Here is a 27,579-nt window from a genome sequence, read left to right on the forward strand (position 1 = left end):
AGGGGTCCCAGCAAACCTTTTATATAGAGTCCCTGAAGAGGAACAAAGGGAGTTGAACCATGGGCTGTGTAGAAACCCTACAGTCCAACACTGAAAATGTTCACACTTTTGCTAGGGGAAATGTGAGGATAGCCTCTGACAACTTTGACGAGGCACCGCCTTCGTCTCGCCAGATTTTAGTGCTTCCCCCTCTGGCGATGGTGGGCCTGGGGTAATCAGCTCCACTCACAGCAGGGTTTGCCTTCCCCCTTCTGTGCTCCCTTGGTTGTACTTTAAGGGTAGGCCTGAAGGTTGGCCTAAGGGTTGATCCTCCACCAAACAAGAGGGGCTGCAACCTGGCGCACTGAAGATACGCGTGCGCCAGCGTCTCCCTCATGCCGCAGAAAGGGCAGGCTTTGGGGAAGGGGGTGAACCGTGCCAGGTACACTCCTGTGCTCATGGTTCCATGGATATCCCCGGCTGATATCCAGCCAGCTGATATCCCCGGCAGGCCGCGGAACTAGGGTATAATACAAGCTGGCCCACCAGGGTACCCCATCCTCCACAGCTGGTAATAGGTACTGCCACTTGGTGTCTGGGTGGGATGCGAGGGTGGGAAAATGAAGCGTGTGGCGCACAAGTGTGTACAATTGGTCTCTCAGTGCGGTTCGGAAATAAACCATCTGCAGAGCAGCTGGCTTGGAGTACGAGGAGGAGGGGGCCGGGAGGGCTCACGGGGCAGGGGCCCGATGGAAAGGTCTGGAGGGCCTGGGGTGAGGGGTGGGCAGGGAGCGCCCTCTTGCAAGACCTGCTCAAGGTAGACCTGAGAAGCAGGCAGTAAGGCAGCCTCAACCTCTACTTGGTTGCCTTTTGATATTATTTAAAAGGAGTCACTTAAAACGGTAGTGATTTATTTAAACTTAGAGTGGGATGATCCTCTTATTGTGGCACTTGCCATTTACATTAAGTACAATAAATGTTTGCTCCCAAACAGCTTGTTTTTCCTATTTTAGTTTAAACAAGTAATACAATCAGTTGACGCTATCCTAATCATTCCCCTCATTTATTCGCAGGTGGTAAAATGAAGTGTCCAAGTTTCATGTCCTTGGAGCCACCTTTCGAAGGGCTTCAAGGAACAGGTCCTTCAGGACATGAGGAAAGACCTCAAGGAATGAAAGACTTACAATTCATCCTGTGACTTAAACAAAACCAATCAGATAAATTGCTATTTTAAAAATAATGTATTTAGCTTCAAAGATATGTGAGAAGATGTATGTTCTGAGCTAAGATTCATTAGGACATTCCAAGTATAATTGTGTTTGCTTGAGAAAAAGGAAGAAAAACAACACTATGCTAATCTGGACACCAATTCTTTGGTGGGGTCAACTTTGCTTCAGTTGAAGTCAACGGGAGCTGGATTGGGCCTTTCGAAGGGTTTATTTTCACTACCGGGGTAAGTTGATCTAAGTTAAACTACTCCAGCTATGTGAATAACGTAGCAGGAATCGACGTAGCTTAGGTCGACTTACTTTGGTGTCTTCACAGTGCTGAGTTGACGGGAGATGCTCGCCGGTCGACTTCCCTTACTCTTCTCGGAGAGCTGGAGTACCAGGGTTGACCGGTGAGCGCTCTGCCATCGATTTAGTGGATCTTCACTAGCCCCACTAAATCGATTCCTGCTGCATCGATTGCGGCAGTGTCGATCTCCCCATAGTGGAGACCAGCCCAAAGTGTCCTTCTACTCTACTCTGAAAAGTGGTTACATTCAGTAACCACTTTCTTGCATGATGTAATCAGAATCATGTCTGCTAACTCCTGTCACTATGTTTTTACTCATGTTAGCCCTGAAAAACCAACACAACTAGGACAAAGAGAAAGGAGTGGGTTTTTGTTTGTTTGTTTCTTTTACACAAAGTGCCAGTTACACCTGTGCAAATCCACTGAAAGCACTGGGGTCACAGAGAATAATTTGAAGATAGTGGGATTGCAGTGGGCTAGATTTGGGCCTCAGAACTTCTGTTTCCAGTGGTGATGTGTAAGAAGAAAAGAACCCACCTTGACTCTTAGACTCCAGACTAAGTTTACAGAGCTAGTAGTTACTGTTTTTCTTGTTACCTGAGCATATTTCACATGTATTGACATACAATAAATATACAACCCCATGACACCATTTCTACTGTCACCTTTCAAAGTAGGACTGCACTTCAAGTTTTCCTTAGGACTAAAGGGTCAATTTTCATCTCTGGGTGAACTACAATGAAGGGAGAAAGCCTAAAGAGATGAAAGTCCAATGGTAGCTTTAAGTTATAAATTCCCTTTGAATTATGTAACTGCTTCCTAGCTTTATTTTCCTGAAAACGACAGGGAAAAACAAACAGTCTCATTAAACTTCAGTAAAAGCATCGTTCATTCTTCTTCAGCCTGGTCCACATTCACCTGTATTCTTTGGCTGCTTTGCACTGCTCTGGAACGAAGCAATACAGCTAGTTGTTCCAGAGTATATGGCCCTTTGGTTTTTGTGCCTTTCATAAGAATCTGGCACAAAATTGCAAATTCCATCAAATCCTGGGCTCGTCTAGTAGTGCCCATCCTAAAATACCAACAATAGTCAGCATTCTAAGGGTATGTCTTCACTATCAATGTTAACGTGGCTGTGTAGTCACGGTACCAGCGCTGGGAGAGAACTCTTCCAGTGCTGTAAAAAAACCACCCCCATGAGGGGAGTAGCTCCCAACAGCTCCCAGCGTTGGTGCACTGTCTACACTGCCTCTTTACAATGCTGAAACTTGCATCGCTCAGGGGGGTGTTTTTTCACACCCCTGAGCGAGAAAGTTTCAGTGCTGTAAAGTGGCAGTGTAGACAAGGCCTAAAAAATGTGCAAGTTGTCTGTGTAGGAAACTATAGCTGAGGTATACCACTAATGTCTATGCATGAATGATACTCACTGGAGGGCCTGGCTCACCAGAAGGTCCATCTTTCCCAGGTGATCCAGCGGGTCCTGAATTTGAATCAGGTTTTCCTGGTGCTCCGGGTAATCCTGGAGGGCCTGGTGGCCCAGGGAGACCCTTGAGAAATCAGAAATACTGTTAGAAAAATTGTCATTTGTTTTCATCCCCCACCCTGGCCAGGTCCATGCAGCATTCTTAAAGAGAACCAGCATTCTTAAATAGAATTCATAAAACTCTATACCACTGAACTTGGGCAAACACTTCCCTTTCTTTTCATTAAGGGTCAATCCTGCTCCCATTGATCCCCCTCTCTCCCTGAGCAGGGTCACAGAAGGTCACTCTTCCCTTGCTCTGGGAGATATGCCTCCAACATCACCTTTAATCTGCAACAATGGAAGATAGTTAAAAATGAAAACCTGCTGTGTTTACTTTGTGTAAGATACTCAGGGATACTCCAGTGATCAACATGGTCTTCATATCTAAGCAATTAGGTTAGATAAAAGCCAAGGGGACTTCTGCTATTAATTTCAGAGGGAGCAGGATTATTACTACTAGTTGTTTAGCATAGCACCAAGAAGCCCTAGTCATGGACATGTTAAATCCATTGTGCTAGGCGCTGTACAAACACAACAAACATGTGATTCCTGCCCCAAAGACCTGGCCCTGATAGGGCAATGACATTAAACTGCATAAAATGAATGATCCATGGAAGGAACCAAGTTGTATTCATATTTAAAAAATATACATTTGAAAATTTCTCTTTCTTAAATAAAAGTTAATCTTTAACGCTTTACCTTTTATTACTGATCCTGTATATTAATGGAGAATTTTGAAAATTACGGGCTTGACCCTGCAAGGTGCTGAGCACTTTGGCCTCGATCCAGAAAAACACAATCACATGCTTAACTTTATGCACATGAAGAGTCCCACTGAAGGGACACTTGATTGAGGATAAGTTACTTAGCACCTCACAACACTCAGTCCTCGGAGAGCAATTCTGAACTGGACTGAGAGATGGATAGGATGTCAGTGAAGATGCTGCAGGACAGGGGCTATACTATATGACCAGGCTTCCTGGAAATGGCATTCTGGACTTCTTGAAGTTTAGAAAAGAGAGATTTGGGAAGATTATAAAACGGAAAATTTCAATACAGATGGCAGGCCAATCCCAAAGGTGTGTGGGAGTTTCTCTCTCTGGCTGTCTACAATGATCAATACAATGGGGGGGATGAAGGATAGCTCAGTGGTTTGAGCATTGGCCTGCTAAACTCAGGGTTGTGAGTTCAATCCTTGAGGGAGCCGTTTAGGGAACTGGGGTAGAAATCTGTCTGGGGATTGGTCCTGCTTCAAGCAGGGGGTTGGACTAGATGACCTCCTGAGGTCTCTTCCAACCCTGATATTCTATGAATACCTTGGTATTAGGTTTGTTCACATTTGACTACCAGCTCTTTCTTTGTAAGATTTCCCCCTATTTACTGTGTTTCTGGCTGATTTTCTGGGCATTAAGCCCAGTTATGTGCAATATTATATACCAAGTAATGCTTGGAGATGGAAGTTGCAAAGTGAAAGTTTGAGTTAAAGATGACAATGATTCATCCCTAGGAAGGCATCCCATTGGGCTATGTGCTATGTAAACACATAGTAAAACAGTCTCTGCCCCGAGGAGAAGTTTATAATCTAAACAAACAATCAAGACAAGGTGGGAGAGATACAAAGGGACTGAGAGGTGAAGGGACAGCAGGTCAGAGGGGGAACCAGGAATACAATGGAAGTCTCCTGATTCTTAATTGAGCGCCTTGTCCGCTAGACCACACTACATCTTAAGAAATTCACACACACACCCCTGCAAAGTACCAGCACAAGGCTAAAACCCCCTTAAGTCACACATAAATCCCTAAAACAGGGCTTAATTAAAACTCAGGTAGTACACAGGGTGAATTCCATCTAACGGCAGTAGTGTCAGAAACATAGGTCTAAAGGAACATTTTAACTATAAATAGGGCATCAGCCTTTGATTAATTCAATACTGGGAAAGTATGATTCATAGATTTTAAGCCATAAGAACATAAGAACGGCCATACTGGGTCAGACCCAAAGGTCCATCTAGCCCAGTATCCTGTCTTCCGACAGTGGCCAATGCCAAGTGCCCCAGAGGGAATGAACAGAGCAGGTAATCACCAAGTGATCCAAAGTCCAGAAGGGACCATTATGATAATATAGTCTGGCTTCCTGCATAGCACAGTACCAATAATCTGTATATCAAGCCCATAATTTTTGTTTGAGCTACAGCATATCTTTTTAGAAAGATCTCCAGTTTTGATTTAATAAAAGTACAGCACTAATCCTGGCCTTTGCAAGGGTTTGGATACAGGCAGAAGACAGAGAGGACACTCAAGGCTAACGGATGGAATTAGTGTGAATTAACAGCTCCATATAGCTGTACACCATATTAATGGAATAGGTGCCCAAAGCTGAAGCATGCAATGAACAATACCATCCTCTCATCTTCACTGGCTTCTAATCATCTCAGAATGATATTTTAAAAGGGACTTTCTCTAAAACAAACAAACAAAAACCTCTCCATGATTTCTTCACCCTATTTCTCCCATTTCATACTCCCAGCTTTTTCTCCCACTCCACCACCAAATAATAATAAATGGAGATATCCCATCTCCTAGAACTGGAAGGGACCTTGAAAGGTCATCGAGTCCAGCCCCCTGCCTTCACTAGCAGGACCAAGATTTTGCCCCAGATCCCCAAGTGGCCCCCTCAAGGATTGAACTCACAACCCTGGGTTTAGCAGGCCAATGCTCAAACCACTGAGCTATCCCTCCCCCCAATGACACTCCCGCAATCGGAGCCTCCTCTGTCCCTTCCCCAAATGCTCCACAATTGTGGGAGAGTGCTAGCGGCAGCTGAATTTTTACTTGTGCTGCCCCATTTTTCTGCACTTCTCTTTTGCCTCTAACCAAGCTTCCAATTCACTTTTTCTTTGAAAATCTGACAGCAAAGCTTCCTCTACTCTTTGGATCAAATAAACTCTCCTTGCAAAGCTTTTTGTGATGTTTTGTATCAAGGATGCTATATAAATAAAAACCATGTTTTGCACTGTGTAACCATATGATCATAGATTCATAATTATTCAAATGTTATAATAATTTAAAATACAGATAAAAGATAAAGCTGTTTACTGCACAAAATTAGCAACAAACATTAGTACATACTTACTCTTAAAACCTCATTGTCTCTGTCAAGGTCACCAGACCCAGATCCTTCATGTTCCAATCTACTCTGAAGTCAAGAGAATTCATTTTAAAATGTTGTTTCTAATGAAGAGATGGAAGACTGATATATAACAATACCATTTGTGTTTCATTGTTAATCTCATTATGGCTGGCATCTCAGTAGCAGAAAGCTGCCTATGAAATAAAATATATTCTTAAACTCTCATTGATATTTTGTATATTTAAATGCACCCACAGTATTTTAATCAGATGCTTTGGAGGAGTTTCATACCAGTTAAATGTATTAGTTATTCCGTTCTGTATTCACCTACAAATACCGTTCTATTCCATTGACAAGGATACCCAGAAATTGCACCCTTATGTAAGATCATTGGAGATAAGATGGAATAAATATTTACATTTAGTTTTAAATTTCTAAATATACCTGTCACACTTGGGTATCCCCCAAAATACATCTATAGTGAGTAGCTACTAACTTCCTGCAAAGGGCCTGTGATTCATAAGGCATAGGATGGAGATTCTACTGTGGGGATCTACAGATGCATTCTTGTAAAGAGAAATTAAAAACATTAAATGATTTCCATTGCTATTCATTAAAACAATCCATTTGGAAACTGAGTCATGCTATGATTGGTGAAAAGCTGCTTATTTCCAATTTGTGCATTTTTGGTGGTAAATACAGGAGTCCAAACTCTTTCAGCTTTCCTCCAGGCCATTGACGTTGAAAACTCTACTGAAGATTATTCTCAGATTTCCATACTCCTATATTTTTAAAGATCAAAACTTTCTGAAAGAATCTTATTTTTTTCCCCAAGAGAAATTTTCCATGCGTGGTCTCATGAAGATGAAGTTTTAGAGTGGCTCAAAAGAAATCTAGTCATCCATTTATTGAATTATCGGAGAGTGTTTGATGCATAAGAAACCTGAAAAAGCTGAAGCTTTCTTGCTACTTGTACAAACATTAAACATGAATAGGAGTTATTAGCAATTGAAATATCAGTTTCACACATGTAAATAATTTCCACTACATTTAACATTATGGCACTTAAGGGACTATGGAATAATGTCTATTCATCCTACTGAAGTTAGTAACATAGGTGTTTTTTCACTGCTCGTTCACTCTGGAGTTCTATAGCTGTGTCAGTTTTTGACTATGGCTATGTCTACACTACAGCTTATGCTGGCATAATTTATGTCACTCAGGGGGGTGGTTTATTTACACCCCTAAGCGACATAAGTTACACAGACATAAGCGCCAGTGTGCACAGCGCTATGTCAGCGGGAGAGCTTCTCCCACCGACATAGCTTCTGCCGCTTGAGGAGGTGGTTTTATTATACTGACGGGAAAGCTCTCTTCCATCAGCAGAGAGTGACTTCACCAGTCATGCTGCAGCTGCGCCGCTGAGCGCTGCATGTGTAGACAAACCCTACGTGTAATGGAGCTGCAAAGCAGGGGACTACAAATCTTATCAGCTCCCTCCCCACTGTACTTCTCCTTCCCCTGGCCAGGTAAGAGGAAAGGTAGTGGCTAGTCATTGTTTGGAATTGGAAGCAGTAGCTGGCCACATGGCTAGTTAGGAGCTGCAAAGAAACTGGATGTAGAGGCCACATGGCTAGTCAGGACTTCCAGAGAGACTGAACGCAGAGAGAATTGCCCAGAAACCATATGCAGAGCAGTGTGTGGAACAGGCTGGGAGTCAAGGGTGCTAGAACCTTTGTAGAAGTGGGGGGGTCAAGACCAAAGTGCCCCCTTCCTCTGCAGCTGGCTGCTCTGGTGGTGAGTCAGCTGCCCACTCTTCTGGTGCCACAGCAGCCCCGGTAGGCAAAAGGTGTAACTGCAGCATCTCCCTGGCAGAATCTATTATTCTGCCGAGGAAAAAAAATCTACAGGGGACATGAATTCTGCTCTTGTTGCTTTTGTTAAAAGCAGGGAGGTGTGGCCCTCTGGCCCCCCCAGTTCTGGTGCTGTGAGTGCCAGACATCACAACTAGGTGCAGGTCTATGTGGGTCTTACTGAAGGTGCAGCAGTGGCTGGGCATGGAACCAGTGCAGAGGGACCCCAATAAGAGTCATTAACTGAGCCTGGCCTGGAAACCTGCAAGCTCCTATTTGTTTGAATAGAAACTGGACTGGAGAGGACACCCAAGCACTAGGCCTGAAGAGCCCTGGTTGTTGATTGGACTGCCTCGGGGTCCCTAACAAGAACAATTATTGTTCACCTTGAACTGTAACTATTTAAGCCTCTGTACCTAGGATATTTGCAACATTTCCCTTTCCTGCCAGCCCTAGTAAAATACCCTTTCACTTAACCATGTGTCTGAGTAGTCACTGGGACCCACCAGGGTTAGCACCTACTAGGCTGGCTGCTGAAACACCTACGGTGATTGCCTCTAAGTCATGATCCACCCAGCTTGCTACCGGCACCTTAGGAGCTTGGTGTAATTCAGCACTGAGCAGCCTCAATATTTACAAGTGAAACTATGGAAGTGCACCATGAAGTTAGTAGAGAGCTAAGCTTTAATCATTTATTAAAATAAATTACACATTAATTTTTATATGCTATGTTGTCGTAGCTGAGTTGGTCCAAGGATATTAGAGAGACAAGGTGAGTGAGGTTATATCTTTTATTGGACCAACTTCTGTTGGTGAGAGAGAAGCTTTCAAGCTTACACAGAGCTCTTCTTCAGGTCTGGGAAACGTACTGGGAGTATCACACCTAAATACATGGTGGAATAGATTGTTTAGAATAAGTAGTTAACACGTATTTCAAGGGACCATTCAAGGTGAAGTTGCCAGTTAACAATGCTCCAGTCATAGGGAGAAAAAGAAGGAGGAAATTGGGGGATGGGGTTAGTGGGTTATAGATTGTTGTAATAAGCTATAAATCCAGTGTCGCTATTCAGATCATGATTTTTAATGTCTAGCAAAGTTATGAATTTAAGCTCCTTATCTTGTCTTTTGAACATGTTATGCAGGTAGGATGACCAGATAGCAAGTGTGAAAAATCAGGACGGGGGTGGGAGGTAACAGGCGCTTATATAAGACAAAACCCCGAATATTGGGACTGTCCCTATAAAATCAGGACATTTGGTCACCTTATATGCAGGTTTCCTTTGAGGATGAGAATTGAGAGGTCAGATATAAAGTGGTTGCTTTGTGAAGCATTCACCCACAAGTGATATGATATTTTGTCTTATTTTTTTGTTCAAGGTCATTCAAGAGCATAGTGATTGGTTTCACCCACATAGTTGTTATCGGGGCATTTAATGCACTAGATGAGGTACACCACCTGTTGTGCTAGGCATATATAGGACTCATGGGTCTTGAAAGGTGTGTTGGGGGGGTATTGATCATCGTAGCAATACAGATATATCTGCAGGTTTTGCATCTGTTGTTCTGGCACCACTTTGAGTTTTTGTGTCCTGGTCTGTGGGAAGCTTGCTTCTGATGATGAGCATGGAGAGGTTGGATGGTTGTTTGAAGGCCAGAAGAGGGGGTTCGTGGCTGTTCCTTTGGTTTGGACAAAGCGTTTGCTGTTGAATGTAAAACTGTTTGAGGTGTGGATGAAATGAAGGAGTTTGGTGACATGTCTGGGGTGGATATCTGAGGGTTGTCCATTGTTTTGTAGATATTTGAGGCAGGCAGCAATGCGTGAAGTGCCATCCATGGTGGCATAGGTGGTGTTCTGAGGGAGGTTGTTAAAGTTACAGTTTCTGGAGGAAGTTGGTTGTGTCCTGGAGGAAGCTGGCGCTTTGTGTGGTGAGAGGTTAAAGGATGGCTTCTAAGAGTCCTGATATTTTTTCAGGAAGAGTGCCGTGGCCAGATACGATGGGTCTCTGACTGGGTTCCCTTGTTTATGTATCTTGGGAAGCATACAGAAGGTCCCTGGGGTGGGTTTGGGGGGGGATGATTTTGTAGAGTTTCTTTTGGAGCTGTTTGGGGAAGGACTTAATGATATCCTTGAATTACTGCGTAAATTGTTGTATGGGACTTTATTTGAGTTCTTTGCAGTAGGTGGTGTCCAAGAGTTGTTGGTTGGCCTTGTTAATGTAGCCATCACAGTTGAGGACTATGAAGGCACCGCCTTTGTCTGCTGATTTGATCTGGCGGTTGGATTTCAGGGACTATATAGCTGCCCTCTCAGCAGTGGAGAGAATATTAAGTTTGTTAAGGATTTCACAGTCAATTTTTTCCCCTGAAGAAATTAACATAATGATCAAGAGTGTGGTCTCAATCGCTGTGGGTTGTCCAGTCAGATTATTCTTTGTTCTTATGACTGTGAGTGGGAACATGGTAATTGTGGGTGGTATCGTCATTGTTGTAAAAGAATTCTTTCGGCGGAGCTGGTGGAATTCTTCTGGTTTTCCACCTGTTAGGATGGTATCAGGTTGTACATGGCAGAGGGGCATTGCTGGCACATGATGGCATATATCACATTAGTAGATGAGCAGGTGAATGAGTCCCTGATGGTGTGGCTCATGTGGTTGGGTGGTGTGGCTCATGTGGTGAATGAGTCCTCTGATGGTGTCGCTAGAGTAGATATGGGACAGAGTACGCAACGAGGTTTGTTACAGGGATTGGTTCCTGGGTTAGTGTTTCTGTGGTGTGGTGTGTAGTTGCTGGTGAGTATTTGCTTCAGGTTGGGGGGCTGTCTGTAAGCGAGGACTGGCCTGCCTCCCAAGGTCTGTGAGAGTGAGGGATCATTTTCCAAGATAGTACTCTGCCATGTACATGATAGTATTCTGCCATGTACATTGGCCAAACCAGACAGTCTACGTAAAAGAATAAATGGACACAAATCAGACATCAGGAATGGTAACATACAAAAGCCATTAGGAGAACACTTCAATCTCCCTGGACATTCTATAACAGATTTAAAAGTAGCCATACTTGAACAAAAAAACTTCAAAAACAGACTTCAAAGAGAAACTGCAGAACTAAAATTCATTTGCAATTTTAACAACATTAATTTCGGCTTGAACAGGGACTGGGAGTGGCTGGCTCACTACAAAAGCAACTTTCCCTCTCTTGGTATTGACACCTACTCATCAATTATTGGGAGTGGACCACATCCACCCTGATTGAATTGGCCCTGTCAACACTGGTTCTCCACTTGTAAGGTAACTCTTCTCTTCATGTATAATAATGCCTGCATCTGTAATTTTCACTCCATGCATCTGAAGAAGTGGGTTTTTTACCCACAAAAGCTTATGCCCAAATAAATCTGTTAGTCTTTAAGGTGCCACCGGCCTTCTTACAAAGTGATTACTCTATATCTGACCTATCAGTGCTCATCCTCAAAGGAAACCTGCACAACATGTTCAAAAGACAAGCCTGGGAGCTTAAATTCATAACTTTGCTAGACGCTAAAGATCGTGGATTGGACAGACATACTGGATTTATGCCTTATTACAACAATCCATAACCCACTAACTCTACCCCCCAGCTTTTTTTCTTCTTCCTTTCCCCCTAATGACTGAAGAGGTATTAACTGGCAATTTCATCTCGAAAGGTCCCTTGAAATATGTGTTTACTTATTCTAAACAATCTGTTCCACCTTGTATTTAGCTGTGACACTGAGACATTTCCCAGACCTGAAGAAGAGCTCTGTGAGGCTCAAAAGCTTTATTGGTCCAATAAAAGATATTACCTCACCCACCTTGTGTCTCAGATATAAATGTTGATGTTAATATAATGGCAAACTTACTATTTAAAATGCTCAGAAGTCAGGGGTTCAGATTCTGGATCCACTCCAGCCTCTTTGCACTGCCCCACAGCATAAAATGGCCAGAAAGATATTGTAGCAGGCAATATGAGGATCAAGGGTAACCCTCTTGAGATGAAGAGCCTACATAGCACAGAGAGGGCATCCTGTTTGCTGAGGCCAATCTGGGGGGAAAGGGGTGGCCTGGGGCATCACCATACCCTAGTGATCCCCAGCAGCATTATGAGTTCCTTGGGGTTGTCATCAGTTGGGGTACATTAGAGTAACTCTTGAGCTGCTCTGTCTCATGCCAGAGAAATGAGTTGGTATGCAGTAGGCCCAAGGTCAGGTGAGCACAAAGATGGCTTGGTGTCACTTTTGTGACCACTTCCTGAGTTGCACTGTGTGCTCCTTAGCCACAGCCAGGGTCTGGGCCAGGCAATCCAAAAGTTAAGGTTCTTATAACATATTTTACAAATTATATTGTTAAATACAAAATTTAATACAAAATGGGCCCAGTTTTATCTTAACATACATGATATCTTGTAAACACAGAACTACCATTGACTTCAATGGAAACCACAACTGGATTTATCTCTGGGTGAAACCAGTTACTGCCAGTGCAATCAAAACCTTGGGCCTAATTCTCTCTTTGGCAGCATGTGCATGACTCTCGGTGAGACCAATAGGAGAGGCATGTGTACAGATGAGAGTCCAATCTGGATCACTCTTTTGCACTTCCTCGTTCCTGAGTATTGAAAAAGAGAACTTCACCATCATAAGAACATATGCGTTTCTATTTAACAGCAAGTACAAATGGTTGTCAAAACATCCCTGTGTTAGGGCATGGGAGGAAATGAGTAATTCAAATTTTAAAATGTCTAATACAGGTATCTTTTGAGAACATCTCACTTATATTTTCTTCTAAGTATCATGGCTCACATCTTTAGAAATGCTTTTGCAAAAGAATGTGCACACATTTGCCCACTTCCAACTTAGACATGCAATGGGTATGTGCTGATTGGGATACAGGCGTAAGTCAGTTATGTATAAATGTGTATTTGCTTTTTGACCATTTATACACATTGGCTACAAGGTTATTTCCCCAGACTGCACCTCCTTGTTAAGTTTTACCTCACTCTGTGCTAAAGGACAAGACAAGCAGAGCTAAATCTCAGACAGCCTCAGAAACTCACAAGTCCTCTGAATGGAGCGGATGGACCGGGAGGGCCTGGAAGTCCTCGTGGTCCTGGCAGTCCCACACCAGGCTCACCCTGGAAGAAGCACAAATATGAAGCAGTGAATATTTCAGACCACATTTTAGCATGTTTCATGACACTGGGTTAGCTTGATTTGCCATAGCTAGCTTCCTTAGACCTAACTGTATTTTGCAAGTTTATAGAATCAAAAATGAACACAAGACAATTGTTTAAATGCTAGAAAGGGATGTGAGGTTTATTCATTTGTGAAATAAACTCCCTAGAGAAATGGTCATTACGGTAAAGTAAAACTACTAAGACTGAAAAAAGCACTTAGCAATGTACTCTAGGAAATAACCCTGCATTGGCAGACAGAGGATGTCGTGAAAGGTCTTTTCCATCTCTAGCTTCTCAAACAAATTTACAATTGTACGAGCAGTGCCAATTGTGCAACGGGGTTTAATTCTTTATCAGAAGTATATTTTAGCATAAATTTCATTCTTTATGCAAATCATATGCAAAACAGGGAGATACCACCCTTCTCAACATTACTACTCTCCTCCACACACTTCCAAAATTACAGTCTTGTGATTTATCTAATGTACTTTTTCCCTCTGCCCACACAGCTAAAACTCCTGTTCAGGCCCTTACCATTTCCCCTCCTAACTACTATAACCTGCTCCTCTCTGGCCTTGCTAACACCCACCTCACCCTTCCTTGAGGTCCATTCAAAGTACAGCTGCTAAGATCCTCTTCCTGGCCTGTTATGATCATACCAGAACCTCCATCCCTCCACTGGCTCCTGCTTCTTCACAGCTTCTACTACAAATTGAAAGCCTTTCATAATTTATCTTTCCCTGCTTCTCCACTCTGGCCTTGTATTTCACAGAAGTGAGCAGGATTTGGCCCTTGGATTATGAACTCTTTGGGGAGAAGAATGTATCTTTATCAGTGTTTGAAAAACACCATGTTATAATAACTGAATGTTACACAGTCCAGATTCAAGCAATCAATTTAAATGTTAACAATACTTGAGGTACAGTTTTTTAGGCCAAATATTAGCTCTCCATTTATGTCAGCTGTAGGAGTCTTATACACCCCTTGTTTGTGACTGCAGGTAAGACACACTTGCCTTTCACTGGTGTCTATGTACTACATGGACTAGCGCATTGAAAATGCTGAGGTAGATGGAGGAATGTGAAATATTCACTTTGAACCTCAAATTCACTCAAACTGTGATTGGCTTTGAAATTTGTTGCATTCATGAACCCCAGCCTATGGTCCCTAAAAGCTCAAGTGCATGGATTGAGGTTCCCATACGAGTTTGGCCTTGCTATCTACTTGTTATTGCTGACGTGTGTGTATGCGTAAGGGAAGCTGAAATCTGTCTCCCTCTTTCTCAGCTCCTGGGAGGTCCATCTCCAATGTCTAATAATAATAAAATCAGGGCCGTCCTTAGGATTTATGGGGCCCTACGAAGTATTATTAAACTGCTGCCCCTATGCCCGACAGCAGCCTGGTCTTGCAGCCCGGAGGGAAGGGGGAGGGGACAAGGCAGCACAGGATACCGAGCCGCCCAGCCTGCCTCACGGCGGCGGAGAGTCACAATTCCCTGCAGAGAGCCCCGTACCCTTTCCCTCACACAGAATGCGCGGCATCGATGCATTCGGCTCTGTGAATACGCCCCTGCCTAAGGAGACTGCAGCGCGTGCTGGGTGTGCAGGAGCTGACCCGCTCTTACATGCGGTCATGGGCAGTGGGTGAAGCTGCCACTTGGGAAGGCTAGTTCCCCAGCCCACCTTTTCTGCCTGTGGCCCTGCCCATGCTCCACCCCTGCTCTGCCCCAGGCCCCGCCCTCTCCCCACTGTCTCACTCCTCTCTTCCCTCCCCCTCCCTGATCACCCCCTTCCAGACAAATCCCTGAACCCAAATGAAGCAAATGACATTTGAAAAAAAACACTCTTCTGCAATTTCTTTCTAAAGAAAATGGAGCATGTTTTCCATTGCATGCCAGAAGGTGAAGACTGGACATGCAGAAGGTACCTAATTAAAAGCACTAAACTTGGGAATAAAAAATGTCAGTCATGGGTTTTTTGATCTACCCTGAAGTTTGTCAGAGACTTATTTGCAAAAACTTTGTAGTAAGGGCAAGTCAGCTGTCTTGCCGAATACAACATTAAATATTATGGAATACATGATGCAGCTCTTCTCTGTTTTACATTTTCTTAATCAGTATTTCTAAGCTGATTTTATATTTTAAATGTACTCTTAAGCCTTCATAAAGTAATCATTCCAGATTACTACATATTTAACGCACTGAAACAAAGGTATTATTTTAAATTAATCAGTCACAGAGGTTTAGTGTGTTCATAACAATGTTCATTGCTTTTAGAAAAAGGGAACATTAATTTATTTTGTGTGATGATCTCCATAACAATAGACATGTTTATGAAATTTCACCAACTTTAAAACATATGTTTCCAAAGATTTTAGGCATAACAAAGGATTTTGTATCTTACTAAAGTACTGGTTTTGCTAGAGGGTTCTCTTAAAACTAGTTAATCAAATAGTCAGAAGTAAAGAAAGGGAAACTCGTTTGTCCAGCTATCTGGCAGGAAAGGGGTGTTGTCCCTTTAAGGGCTCTCTTCAACAGGGGGGTGAAGGGACAAAAGAATGGACAGAAAGGACAGGAAGACTTTGGAAGCAAGTTTTTTGTACTATAGTAATTAAAATTAAAATGTGTATTTTAGATAAGGGTGGTCTTTTGAAGGATTTATTTAAAAAACTGTGTGTCTGAAGATCCAAGCATTTAAGGCTAAAGATGAATACTCAGATTGTGCATCTAAAAATCTATGCAAGGATTTTTTAGAGATGTGATTTTCTAATCTTCAGCAATACACCAATGAAATATTTTTAAAGCAAATTTTAAACTAAGGTCCTGTAGACTGACACGTTCTGAGTAAATATTACAGTAATGCACAACTGCTTTTGTCAGTAAATTCAGAAACTGACAGTATATACCTGGGGGTTGGCAAATGCCTTTTAAAATGGCTTCATTACCACTTAAATGGTTCTTTAACAGTTTCAATGTTGTGCTAATAGGGCTGGAAGGCTTTTTCACTTTTAAGTGACTAGATCCCCCTGGAGAGGAAGACTCACCAGGCTGCAGCAGCTAGCTGTGGGAGCCTGCAGGAAGGGTCAGAACAGGGATAGGAAGAGGCAGGAGGTTGGACACTAAGACCCAGGGGTGCCCCAAATTTTCGGGGGCCCTATGCAGCTGCATATGCCTAAGGATGGCCCTGAATAAAACCTAGCTCTTATCCAGCCTTTTCATCAGTAGATCTCAAAGTGCTTTACAAAGAAAGTTAGTATCATTATCCCTCCATTTGACAGATTGGAAAATGTAGGCTCAGAGTGGGAAAAGTGACTTTCCAAGGACGACCAGCAGCCAAGCTGGGAATAGATACCCAGGTCGTCTTAGTCCCAAAATCCAGTGCTCTGTCTACTAGGCCACACTGCCTTTTGTGAAATAGTGAGTGCATGCATCCACTTCTCTGAGATTTTTTTGGGGTGGCTATATAATATGGGCCACTGCCCACCCATTCTGACTCTGTGGGGCGGCAGGATGTGATCTGCCTCCATATTCTGCAGCAGAAGTAGGAAAAATGCTCCTACTGTCAGCAATTTTCTTCAAGAAGCTGACGCAGCAGCTGGATGCCCCATAATCCCAGACAGCCAAACCCTCATGTTCTGTTCTTTTCTTTAATTATTCTGAATTGTCATCTGGAATTGCATCTCCCTCTGCTCCTATTTCTATTGTGAATTTAGCTATGTTTTTATTAATTAGGAGAATCATATGTTAGGAATCAGAGAATTTCAACTGCATCACAGTCACAACAAAGCAAAAAAGTTGGTTGTTTTTGACCAGTCACTAAATGCATTTATTCATTTGTTTCTTTGCACTACACAGTTTTGCCAAGAGATTTCTATAGGGATACTCTTCAAATGTTCTTTCCCATATACCTTTCATTTCTTTTTACCATATTCATATCCATAGTGCCAGTATTTAATTAGTTTTGAGCTATTCTCATTGTTTGCAGCCACACACTCTTACAGCTCCTGTTTATTTGCTCTGATGTTGTATGCTCTTTTTAAACAGAGGTTACAGCATTAGCGCTAGCCAATTTTTGTATTTGGTTTTGTGCAGTTTTTACCCTGTTGCAATAATTAGGGGTGGGCAACTTCCCTCCCCCACAAATTCTCAAATCTGGATCATAGTTATATATAGGAGCCTACTATTTGTAAGCATTTCTGAAGTGCCTCTCACAGCTTTATCTATGCACTGCCCAAAGGTTACAAAACATCAATTGATAACCCACCAGCAGGGCAGTCAGTTCTCCAACCTGCTCTAAGATGCAGCAATTCCTGGCTTCCCATTCTGCAATAATTGCAGCCAGAGACTTGCTGATAGATCCTGTAGCATGTATTCACCCTTAAAAGGTTTCAGAGTAGCAGCCGTGTTAGTCTGTATCCGCAAAAAGAACAGGAGTACTTGTGGCACCTTAGAGACTAACAAATTTATTAGAGCATAAGCTTTCGTGGGCTACAACCCACTTCTTCGGATAAGTGGGTTGTAGCCCACGAAAGCTTATGCTCTAATAAATTTGTTAGTCTCTAAGGTGCCACAAGTACTCCTGTTCTTTTCACCCTTAAAAGCATACTCAGAGGCTAAGAGATGCTGACCACCTTCCTAGGCTACAGATAGTCTTAGCAAATTTTGTGTAAACCAGGAAAACAATTTTTAGGTCATTCCTACCCCGTAAACATACCGTGGAAAGGAATCTGTTAATCATATCAATTTGGACAGGGCAGGGTTAGTGAGATGGTTTTCTGGAGCAACTTTTAAACTTAAAACTAACTCGTATATAAAAGGGAGTGGGAACAATCTCCTTCTATTCTTCCAGCCTTTTGCTGCAGGCATGGTGACTAACTGCTTATGCTGGAGGCTGTACATAGCTGCCAACATTTAAAAAAAATATATTTTTTTTCAAGGAGCAATTCTCCAGAAAAGGGTCTTAGGGCTCCTGGATGCTTTTCAGCATGTTCTGAGTATCTTTAGCACTTGTAAAACAGTGCCTTATGAACATCAGCTAACTAACTAACATCAGCTAACACTTCTGTGAGGTAGTGTGTGTAAGTGTTATCCCTATGCTATGGATGGGAAACAAAGGCAGAAAAGTATTTTGACTGAGGCTGTAGAATTAGTCAGGAATAGATGAAGGTGTCCTTTTCTTTCAGACCACTACCTCTCCTGTTCTGCTCTTATGGCCAAAAGCCACAAGGGCTATTCAGCAGCAGTCCCAACTAATGCAGTTGCAGTGCTGGATTTGTTTGCTTTTAGTTGCGCATTACTCTCACTTCGAGCATACTGTAAACAGGGCCGGCTCTAACTTTTTTGCCGCCCCAGGCAAAAAAGAAGAGCACCGCCCCGCCATAACACCCCCCGCCAGCGCTGCGCTGCGCCGCCCAAACCCCACCCCGAGCGCCGCACTGGGCCGCCCAAACCCCCGCAGTGCCAGGCCGCCGAAACCCCTGCCCCCCCGAGCGCCGCGCCGCCGAAACCCCCACTCCCCCCCCGAACGCCGCGCCGGGCCGCCCAAACTCCCCCCCCCCCCCCAGCGCCGAAACACCCCCTGCGCTGCCCGGCTGAAACAAAAACAAAAAAAAACCCACAAAAACCCCTCGAGCGCCGCCCCGCCGAACAACAACAACAAAAAAAACCTCGAGTGCCCCACGCCACCCCAACATTGGCCGGCCCTTCTAAGGTGCCGCCCCAAGCACGTGCTTGGTCAGCTGGTGCCTGGAGCCAGCCCTGACTGTAAACAGCCATGTGTGTTGTTTGATCTTAAAACAATCTACTACTGTTTTTGTATCATTCTAACTAAAAACAGGATGACTGGCTTCAGGGTGAGTATCTACATCTGAATATTTGTATTGGGTATCACGGAAAGAACTGAAGATGGAATGTGTGTGATTAAAGCTAGTTTGCTGGAAACTCATGCATCAGCTTTCCAAGCTGAGAAGGATATATAGACTTAGGGTGACCAGATGTCCCGATTTTATAGGAACAGTCCCGATTTTTGGGTCATTTTCTTATATAGGCTCCTATTACCCCCCACCCGTCCCGATTTTTAACATTTGCTGTCTGGTCACCCTACAAGACTCGCGATTTTCTGATACAGAATGTAAACGACCGTCATAAACAGGTGAAATTCACCCATCAGCAGAGGGGCTACAGAAGTTCCCCAGTGCAGAAAAACCACAAGAGCTCCTGCAGAGTGGCCATGCAGGGATCTTTGCATGTGGTGCAGCTGGGCCCTGCGCTAGCTCTGCTTCAGCCAATAGGGATGGCCCATTGTGTCCAGAATCACATGAATCCAATAGTCACAAATCACTGCACAGGAGATGGGTCAGGGTCACGGCCACTGTTCCAGCCCAGAAACTGATATGGGGTTGCAGGGGACTGCAGAGTTGTTGTTGGAGGTTGCGAGGGGAATTCTGTTCACCCCTAATTCCATGTACATCCTTGCTCAAAGACCATTTATTTGGGCTTTGTGCAACAGACTGGGGTGAGGAGGGAGCGATGAATCATCACCACCTCGTGGGGCCACTGAGGTCATCCACCTTTGTTCTGGTTCAGTGCTTCTTAGCATGGTAGGTGCACCATGACTCAGGGGCATGTGCTGAAGGTGCATCAGCTGCAAGGCCCTGTTGGCTCTAGCACCTAGTGGGACCCAAAGAGTATTTCACCCACAGCCTCCAAATATCACACTTCTGCAGGACACCCAGCTACCAGCTCCTCCCCAGCCATCCTCCCAACAGTCTGGAGACTTGCCCTTTCTGCTGCTAGCCTCTGCCCAGCCAGAGTAGGAGAGAAAGAAGAGCTGCAGATTTGCCATTCAGCAGATTCATCCCATTGCCTTCTGCTGACCTGTGATTGCTCAGCAGCAGATTCAGCACATGGGAGTGTTAAAGTATTTGTCAGTAATGGCTTTTGCCAACAGAGTTAGATTTAACCGCCAAGTGATAATTTGCCTGTAGGTATTTTGTCAGCTTCCAGCAATAACGGGGGAAACAAAAGCCTGAAGCAGAAAAGGTCTCTGCTCCAGCACGCGTAGGTGGTCTGGGAGTAGGCTAAGAGATCTGCATTCACACAGATCCAGTGGCTCCTGCATCCCTGACCTGGAGGGCTGCAATTCTAGCTCACAGACTGGAAAAATGGCCACAGGAGTCAGGAGGGAGTACCAGGAGCCCTACACCCTGCTCTGCATTGTCAGAGGTGAATTTCATCTTTCTAAGTGCTCTGGACTCCACTTGAGTTGAGTCTGAATGTATTTCACATCAGGGATTTGGAGGGGAGGGGGGCAAAGGCAGACTTCCTGCCTGCCCTGACTCAGCACTGCACCCTGGAAGCCAGGGCCGGCTTCAGGCACCAGGCAACCAAGCACATGCTTGGGGCGGCACCTGGTAAGGGGCGGCCAATCTTGGGGTGGCGGGGGGGGGCGCTCCGGCGGTGCGGCATTCCGGGGGGGGGGGGCGGGCTCCGGCGGCGCGGCGCTCGGCGGGGGGGGGGGCGGCGGGCTCCGGTGGCGCGGCGCTCGGCGGGGGGGGGCACGGGGCGCGGCGCTGGGGGGGGGGGGTTCCGGCGGCGCGGCGCTCGGCGGTGGGGGGTTGGGGGGGGGCGGCGCTTTTTTTTGCTGCTTGGGGCAGCAAAAAAGTTAGAGCCGGCCCTGCTGGAAGCGGCCAGCAGGTCCAGCTCCTAGGCGGAGGCGCAGCTCTGCGAGCTGCTCTTGCCCGCAGGCACTGCCTCCGCAGCTCCCATTGGGCGCAGTTCCTGGCCAATGGGAGTGCGGAGCCAATGCTCGGGGCAGGGGCAGCACGCAGAGCCCTGTGGCCCCCTTGCCTAGGAGCCGGACCTGCTGGCTGCTTCCAGGGCGCAGCGCGGTACCAGGACCGATAGGAACTAGCCTGCCTTAGCTCTGCAGCACCGCTGACCGGATTTTTAACGGCCCGGTCGGCAATGCTGACCGGAGCCCCCAGGGTCCCTTTTCGACCGGATGTTCCGGTCAAAAACCGGACACCTGGTCACCCTATTGAAGGACACCAGGAAAACAGGGAAGGTGGGGAGTTAGGCTGGAAGTAACACAGCCATATGGACAGAGCAATGCACAGGGTTTAATAAAGTTCCACTTGTTCAACTTAACCTGCATTCAGCTTCACACTTTGCTAATGAAACACTGACCAGTTAACATTAATGATTCATTTGTCCACTTGTCTAAATTGCTGGCTGAATTTTTCAAGTGGAATGCAGCAATTAATTCACCTGCACTAGCTACCCTCAGCTCAGCAGAGACAGGAGTAGTCACCTCAAAATGTGACCACTGATTTTGGCTACTCTGCAAGGCTAAAATAGGACTGTACTCTAATCTCCTACATAGTTTATCTGGCAGAGCATAGTCACAGTCACACATACAAGGCCCTTCATTTTTTGTTTAATATTTCTCAGAAATGTATTGGTGTTTATTACGAAAAATTTTAAGTGGGTGAAAATCAGCACAAAATATTAACTTCTGGGTAAATATTGGGGTTAATATTGGAGGATCGGAGGAGAGAGAGAAAAAGCAACAAAGAAAAAAGTAAGAGTATTGAAAGTAAAAGCAGTTTAATGCCATGGTTTACTTCATGAATTGTATATTAACAGTACAAATACATACGTGTGTGTGTGTGTGTGTGTGTGTATATATATCTTCTACTACATTAACTTATTTGACAACCTCACATTTACACTTGGACTAAAGTATGAACATAAACATTTCTACCTAATGTAATGCACTGGATTTTCTTAATATAATCAGTATTTTCATGTACTTGAGTATTCCAAAATTCAGGTGAAAATTAGTAACAAAACAGGATTTTTTTGGGGTAGAAATCACTAAAAACTGAAAAGGAAGGGCCTTGCACACATAATAGTGCAATTTTTCCAACTGAGTCTCATTTCTTTTATTAAGAGTTACACATTTATCTTCTCCAACTCTAACATATTCCTGTGAAAGCGTAACTGTTTATATAAGCTATATTTATACATCTTCTGGCAAAATCCTTAGGGCTTTATTGTGACTGGTCTTTGAATAGATGCGTGGTGGGGGAGAAGGGTACATAAATTCTTCTTATGCTTTCTGTATTTTATTTCCTTTCAGAACGTATCAAATTAACACAAAGCAAAAGATGAATGGTAGCTAACCCAATTGGTTCTTAGACACTGATAGGACACGTACCTTTTCTCCTTTAAGGCCATCCTCTCCCTTCAACCCTGGCAATCCCTGAAGACCTCTTTCACCCTAAAAAGACATTTTTATTCAATATTTTCTTTCCATTAAAATATAATTCCTATAAATGATGGATATTTAGAAAACCAAAAAGTGCCCATAGGAAAGTTGCTATAGTCTATTTGGAAGGAAGCTAAAGTGTGCAAAGTTCTCACCTGATTTTTCCCAGGTATCTGTGACTGATTAATATATTAGCAGACCTTTTGTAAGACAGTAGAGGATTACCTGAACTCTTGGAATAGTTCTCTATTTGTTCTGCATTTCCTCAATGTGATAATAGTAGGCAGATTCCAGGCTGACATTTTGTCTTCACCTGACCCAAATTATTCGTTTCCAAAATGTACATTGGAAGATCACCAGTTTCAATTTCACACCAAGGTAATGGGCAGTAGGGAAGAGGACAGTCGGATATTTTCCTGTGGAAATACTTACGTAATATACTGCTGGAAGCTGCTAATCGAGGTGCCACACATCATGCAGCATGCCTCAACGTGAGGTGCTGACTCCACTCATCTCCTACTGGAATCATTAGAGCCCCATCCTGCAAGATGCTGAGCACCCTCAATTCCCATTGAGTTCAATGGGTGCTAAGCGTCTCACAGAAATTACCTTGCAGTATTAGACCTCAAGTTTCCTTTTAACCCTCAGGGTTCTAATAAATCTCAACTCCCAAACCCCAAACCACCCGCTTATCCCATGGTGTATTTCCCCCCCGAATACAATATGCATATGCTGTGTTCTATATAAGGCTTGAGCCTTTGCTCATTGAAGTCTATAACAAAGTTCCCATTGATTTTAAGTGGTGCAGGATAAGGCTATCAAGTGCAATGAATTAGCCAGCTAACCTAAGATTCTGGAACGAAATCCAGAGGAAAATGAAGCTCAGATTTATGTTCATTTGTGAACTTTTTCTCCATGGAAATATGGACAATGGTGTGTGTTAATCGTATCCACTGTCAGAGTCTAACCATGATAGCACTGCACTAACTGTAAAGATCCATGAACTAGATGCAGTAAGACTCAAATGTACCCACAGGATTTCATTTTTTTTCCTTGGTGGTTAATATTGATTTCTCTGCCGATTAATTGGTTATGGCAAAATGCTTTTTACGCATTAAGGCCCCAACCCTGCCAACACTTGCACATGTGCTTTCCTGCACTACTGCAAATAGTACATTAATTTCAATGGGATTGCTCACAGTAGCATAGTTGAGCGTGTGTGAAAGTATTAGCAGGATAGGGGACTAATTGCACACAGACAAAATGGTTTCCGAACATAAGTAAAGCTGTAACAAGATTGCTAAGGGAGGAAATATGATTCTTTATACCACAGAGAATTGTAAAAGAAAAAGATATCCAAACATGCAGAGGTTAATTTAAAGTGTTGCTCCCGCAGAAATAAAATTCCGAATTACTTTATATAATTGAAGCATTTTCCACAGAACATTTTGTCACGGCTTTTGTTTAAAAAAAGTGTTCTGCTTAAAATTAAAATGCTAAAAGCAAGAAAGAATAGTGCAAAGCTAAAAAGGTCAGCTTCTTTGCCTGGTACAGCTTTTCTAATGATAAATAATTTCTCCTAAATATGAATTGACCTTGTGCAATAATAACTAGATTTCTTTGAGCGTGGAGTATGAACAGAGATTTGCAGCTAGATGAAGCATTTGTTTGCCTGTTGGGCTGAATAATTAACCCCCTCACCACTGGATTATTTGTATTGACTATTATAAAAATGTGACCCTGCCCTGAGGAGTGTATACAGAGGGCAGAAACAGACAAAGTTTTTAGCATTTGTGTAGGAGATTTCTGGAAGGGGAAAGGGGTGCATGAGGTAGATGATATCCTCACCCAGATGCTTCCTTGTGAGAGGGAGGGAGGACGGAAAATATAGCAACAGGGTGGGGAGTGGGAAAATGGAAGTCATATAGGTAGTGTAGCTGGAAGATGTGTCACACTAGAGCATTGCAGAGGGCACATGGGTCATAGCAGCTGAGAAGAGAGTGGGGGGACACTTGACTCTGGGAGAGTGGATGGAATGAGGCAGCTAGAAGAGAAGCCAGAGACCTGGGAGCATGGAGGAAGGTTGACAGAATGACACAGGTGAGAAGCCATTGGGGAACACCTGAGCATGGAAGAAGATCACACCAAACAACAGCAGATGAAAAATGCACTGGGACAATGTAATGCGGAAGTGGGTTGGGTGGGTTTCAGGAGCTGGGAGGCAGGTTTGAGTCAGGGGAGGGAGGAACAACAGGGCAATTGAGGAGATGGGAAATGGGCCAAGGAGAAGTGGTGATCAGGGGTATGTGGTAGCTGTGGGCAGGGTGGAGCCAGGGAGTGAGGCAGGTGGTGTGGGTCAGTTAATGTGATAGAGTTGAGGACACAGAGGAATGGGGGTGGGGAAGGCAGATGGGAGCTGTGGAGGAAGGATTGTACCAGCTGAGGTTAGGAGTAGAAGATGGGGAAGCAGCTGGGAGTTGGATGAGTGCTGTAGTTTAGAGCGGGTAATCACATGTTGTTCTCACCTTGCTCTTAACACAGTACATACACTGAAAAGGGTCCAAGTATATCCTCTTCTTGGGGTTTCCTTTATACCAACTTAAATAGCATCAAACAAAACTTCCTGCCAGAGCTTGGCTTCTCAAAGGGTTGGTCTGTGCAGGGCTCCCCTCGTCTTCCTTCTAGTTCCCTCTCCCTTGAGAGAGCTCTTGTATAAACCTGGGTTGGAGCACGAAGTGCCCACCTCGTCTGGCAGCCAGCGTGAATCAGCAAGTGAGCCCTTCATCACTAGCTACACAAGATCCTATAGGCCGACACCCTATTAAGGCCTAGAAGAAAGGGACTGGAGGGAGAAGCAGCTGGGAAACTGAAGGCTGCAAGGCATCCCTTTGTTTACATAATGGTTACAAACACAGCTTGACAGCCATAAGTCATGGTGAAGGAGTTAGTTCACGCTATTTGCCAACCTTAAACAGTATTCACAAAACAGAAGAAAGACTCCAGGACTTCTGAAATCAATCAGTGTGAAACAGACCTGTGATCAGTCAAGGATGGTCATCTTGGGGTCCCAAATGCTTGTGATGCACCTTTGAAACATTACAGTCTTCTTGCTTTTCATTATAACATAGTGCAGCAGTTCAGATACCAAACTGCCTATTGAGAACAGGGTTGCAAAACAGCATTGTATAGCTTAAGCTCAAACTTAGCTGAGTGTCAGTCTGGCAAAGACATGCTAGGTTTCTTTCTCTTCAACGAACTAAAATATGCATGAAAAAGGTACTTACTGGCAATCCATCTTTACCAGGAATGCCCTAAAAGAAAACACCCATTTTAGAAAGGTACATAGAACATGTATAAAGTAGAAGAAGAGGGATAAAAACAAGTCACTGCATCTTAATGGCCAGCATTTCATGCTGTGACAAAATATCAAAACAGAATTGGATCTGTATTGTGTTACCAGGTGCACTATTTTGTATACATATTTAATTGGGGGCATGTATTTGTGATCAAGGAGAGAGTGAAGTATAAAACACTCTGTTTATCCATAAGCTGCAGCTTACAGGGGATATATAAACCATGCTTCTTGGGAGCTACACAACCTGTCCATCCAACATTTCTCAAAATGCAAGTGCCATCCTTGAGGAGCTTGGCTGACACCTTAGCAGTTGTGTTTTACACCCTTTGGTCCGGAATCGCCATGGCCAGGCACCTTGTAGAACCACTGACATGTGCAGAAGACTACTATTTTGATGTGGTATGATTAAACACCCACTCTGACTACACAGGGTGCAAGGCAGTAGAGAATCAGCCCTTCACCTGTGTGTGATAAATGAATATTGGTCTCTCTAGATGATGTGTGTGGCTTCAATAGAGATGTAGTACTCACAGGTTCACCATCTTGCCCAGGTTTTCCTAGAGGCCCAGGGAGTCCTTGAATCCCTGTCTGCATTTCTTCTAGTTCCGACTGTCCTGGTGGTCCTCGCGGCCCTTGCTCTCCCTTTTCACCTCTCTCACCTTTTTGACCCTAAGAATGTATAATATACAATAATAGGTTTTTATTATTTTCTTTTTATTATTTTAACATATATTGCCATCATACCTACAGGCCTCAAACCAGTTTAGCACAATGGGGCCCCAGGCACTGTACCAACATATATTACAACCAACTCAGGGTATTAAACCTCGTTCTGACTGATCAAGATGAATTGATCATTCAGCTAAAATGGGATGATTGCCTGGGTACAAGCGGTCATGACCTAATTTCACCAGTTATGTGCAGACAGAATATAGTCCCCAACCAGCAACATATACATTTGGTGCTTTGAAAAAGCCAATTTCCCACACAAAACTGAGTGGGAGGAAAATTTAAACATAAAAATGTTAATAATGGGCAGCTATTTAAGAATGCTCTGTTAGCCACCCCAAAAAAATCCAACACCCTTGCCTCACCACACACACAGTTCAGCGATCATGAAATAAGGCTTCTTTGGTTAAAAAAAAAAATCAACCTGGTAAGTGAAGTGAGAGCAGCCATTACCACATATATGGAAAAAATTAGGAAGCGGATAGCAAAGAGTACAAATCAGCAGTTAGTAAATACAGACAGTTGATAAGGGAAGCTAAAGGCATCAATGACCAGCAGGGTAAAGGACAATATCAAAAGAACATCCCAAGAGGTGGGTCTAGCTTCTATTTTTTAAAAAAGTCATAGCCATGCTCTATCTCCCTCTTAAAGGTGGAATATGAGTTTTAATTTGTCCTCCCCAAAACTGGGAGGACGACATGTACCAAAACAAAACAAAAAAAGGCAGAATTCAGTTCCCTAGCTGGGGTTTTCTAGCCTGCAATCTTCCAAGGTTTTAGCCCCACCATCCAGAAGCAGGAAGCCAATAGCTTTCAATATTTGAATTGCCCCCTTCCACGGACAGGAGAATTATTATCTGGCCCCTCTCTGGTCCTGACTGGCTCTAGACTCTGCTTTCTTTAGAGGCCAGGTGAGACTTAAACCAGGACAATTAGTCCCTGTCTTTCTGGCCAATTGGTGGTTAAGGCAATCCAACTGATTCCCAGGTGTCAGGAATCTTTGATGCCCTTTTGATTCCCAAAAGAGAGCCAGAA

At 43.9% G+C, this 27,579-nt stretch overlaps 1 protein-coding gene across 1 annotated transcript in view; it reads right to left on the reverse strand.

The window, feature by feature from the left end:
- Window positions 1-27,579, reverse strand: part of COL15A1 (collagen type XV alpha 1 chain) — a 198,937-nt gene that overhangs the window by 103,747 nt on the left and 67,611 nt on the right. The window contains exons 7-12 of the mRNA XM_065400013.1: window positions 26,348-26,485; window positions 25,746-25,772; window positions 22,411-22,473; window positions 13,073-13,150; window positions 6,156-6,218; window positions 2,925-3,044 (exon numbers count right to left, since the gene is read on the reverse strand). Of these exons, the coding sequence (XP_065256085.1) occupies window positions 2,925-3,044; window positions 6,156-6,218; window positions 13,073-13,150; window positions 22,411-22,473; window positions 25,746-25,772; window positions 26,348-26,485 (489 nt within the window). The remainder of the gene's footprint in view (window positions 1-2,924; window positions 3,045-6,155; window positions 6,219-13,072; window positions 13,151-22,410; window positions 22,474-25,745; window positions 25,773-26,347; window positions 26,486-27,579) is intronic.

This window comes from Emys orbicularis, chromosome 2 (assembly GCF_028017835.1).
Source record: "Emys orbicularis isolate rEmyOrb1 chromosome 2, rEmyOrb1.hap1, whole genome shotgun sequence".
NCBI classification, from domain to species: domain Eukaryota; kingdom Metazoa; phylum Chordata; order Testudines; family Emydidae; genus Emys; species Emys orbicularis.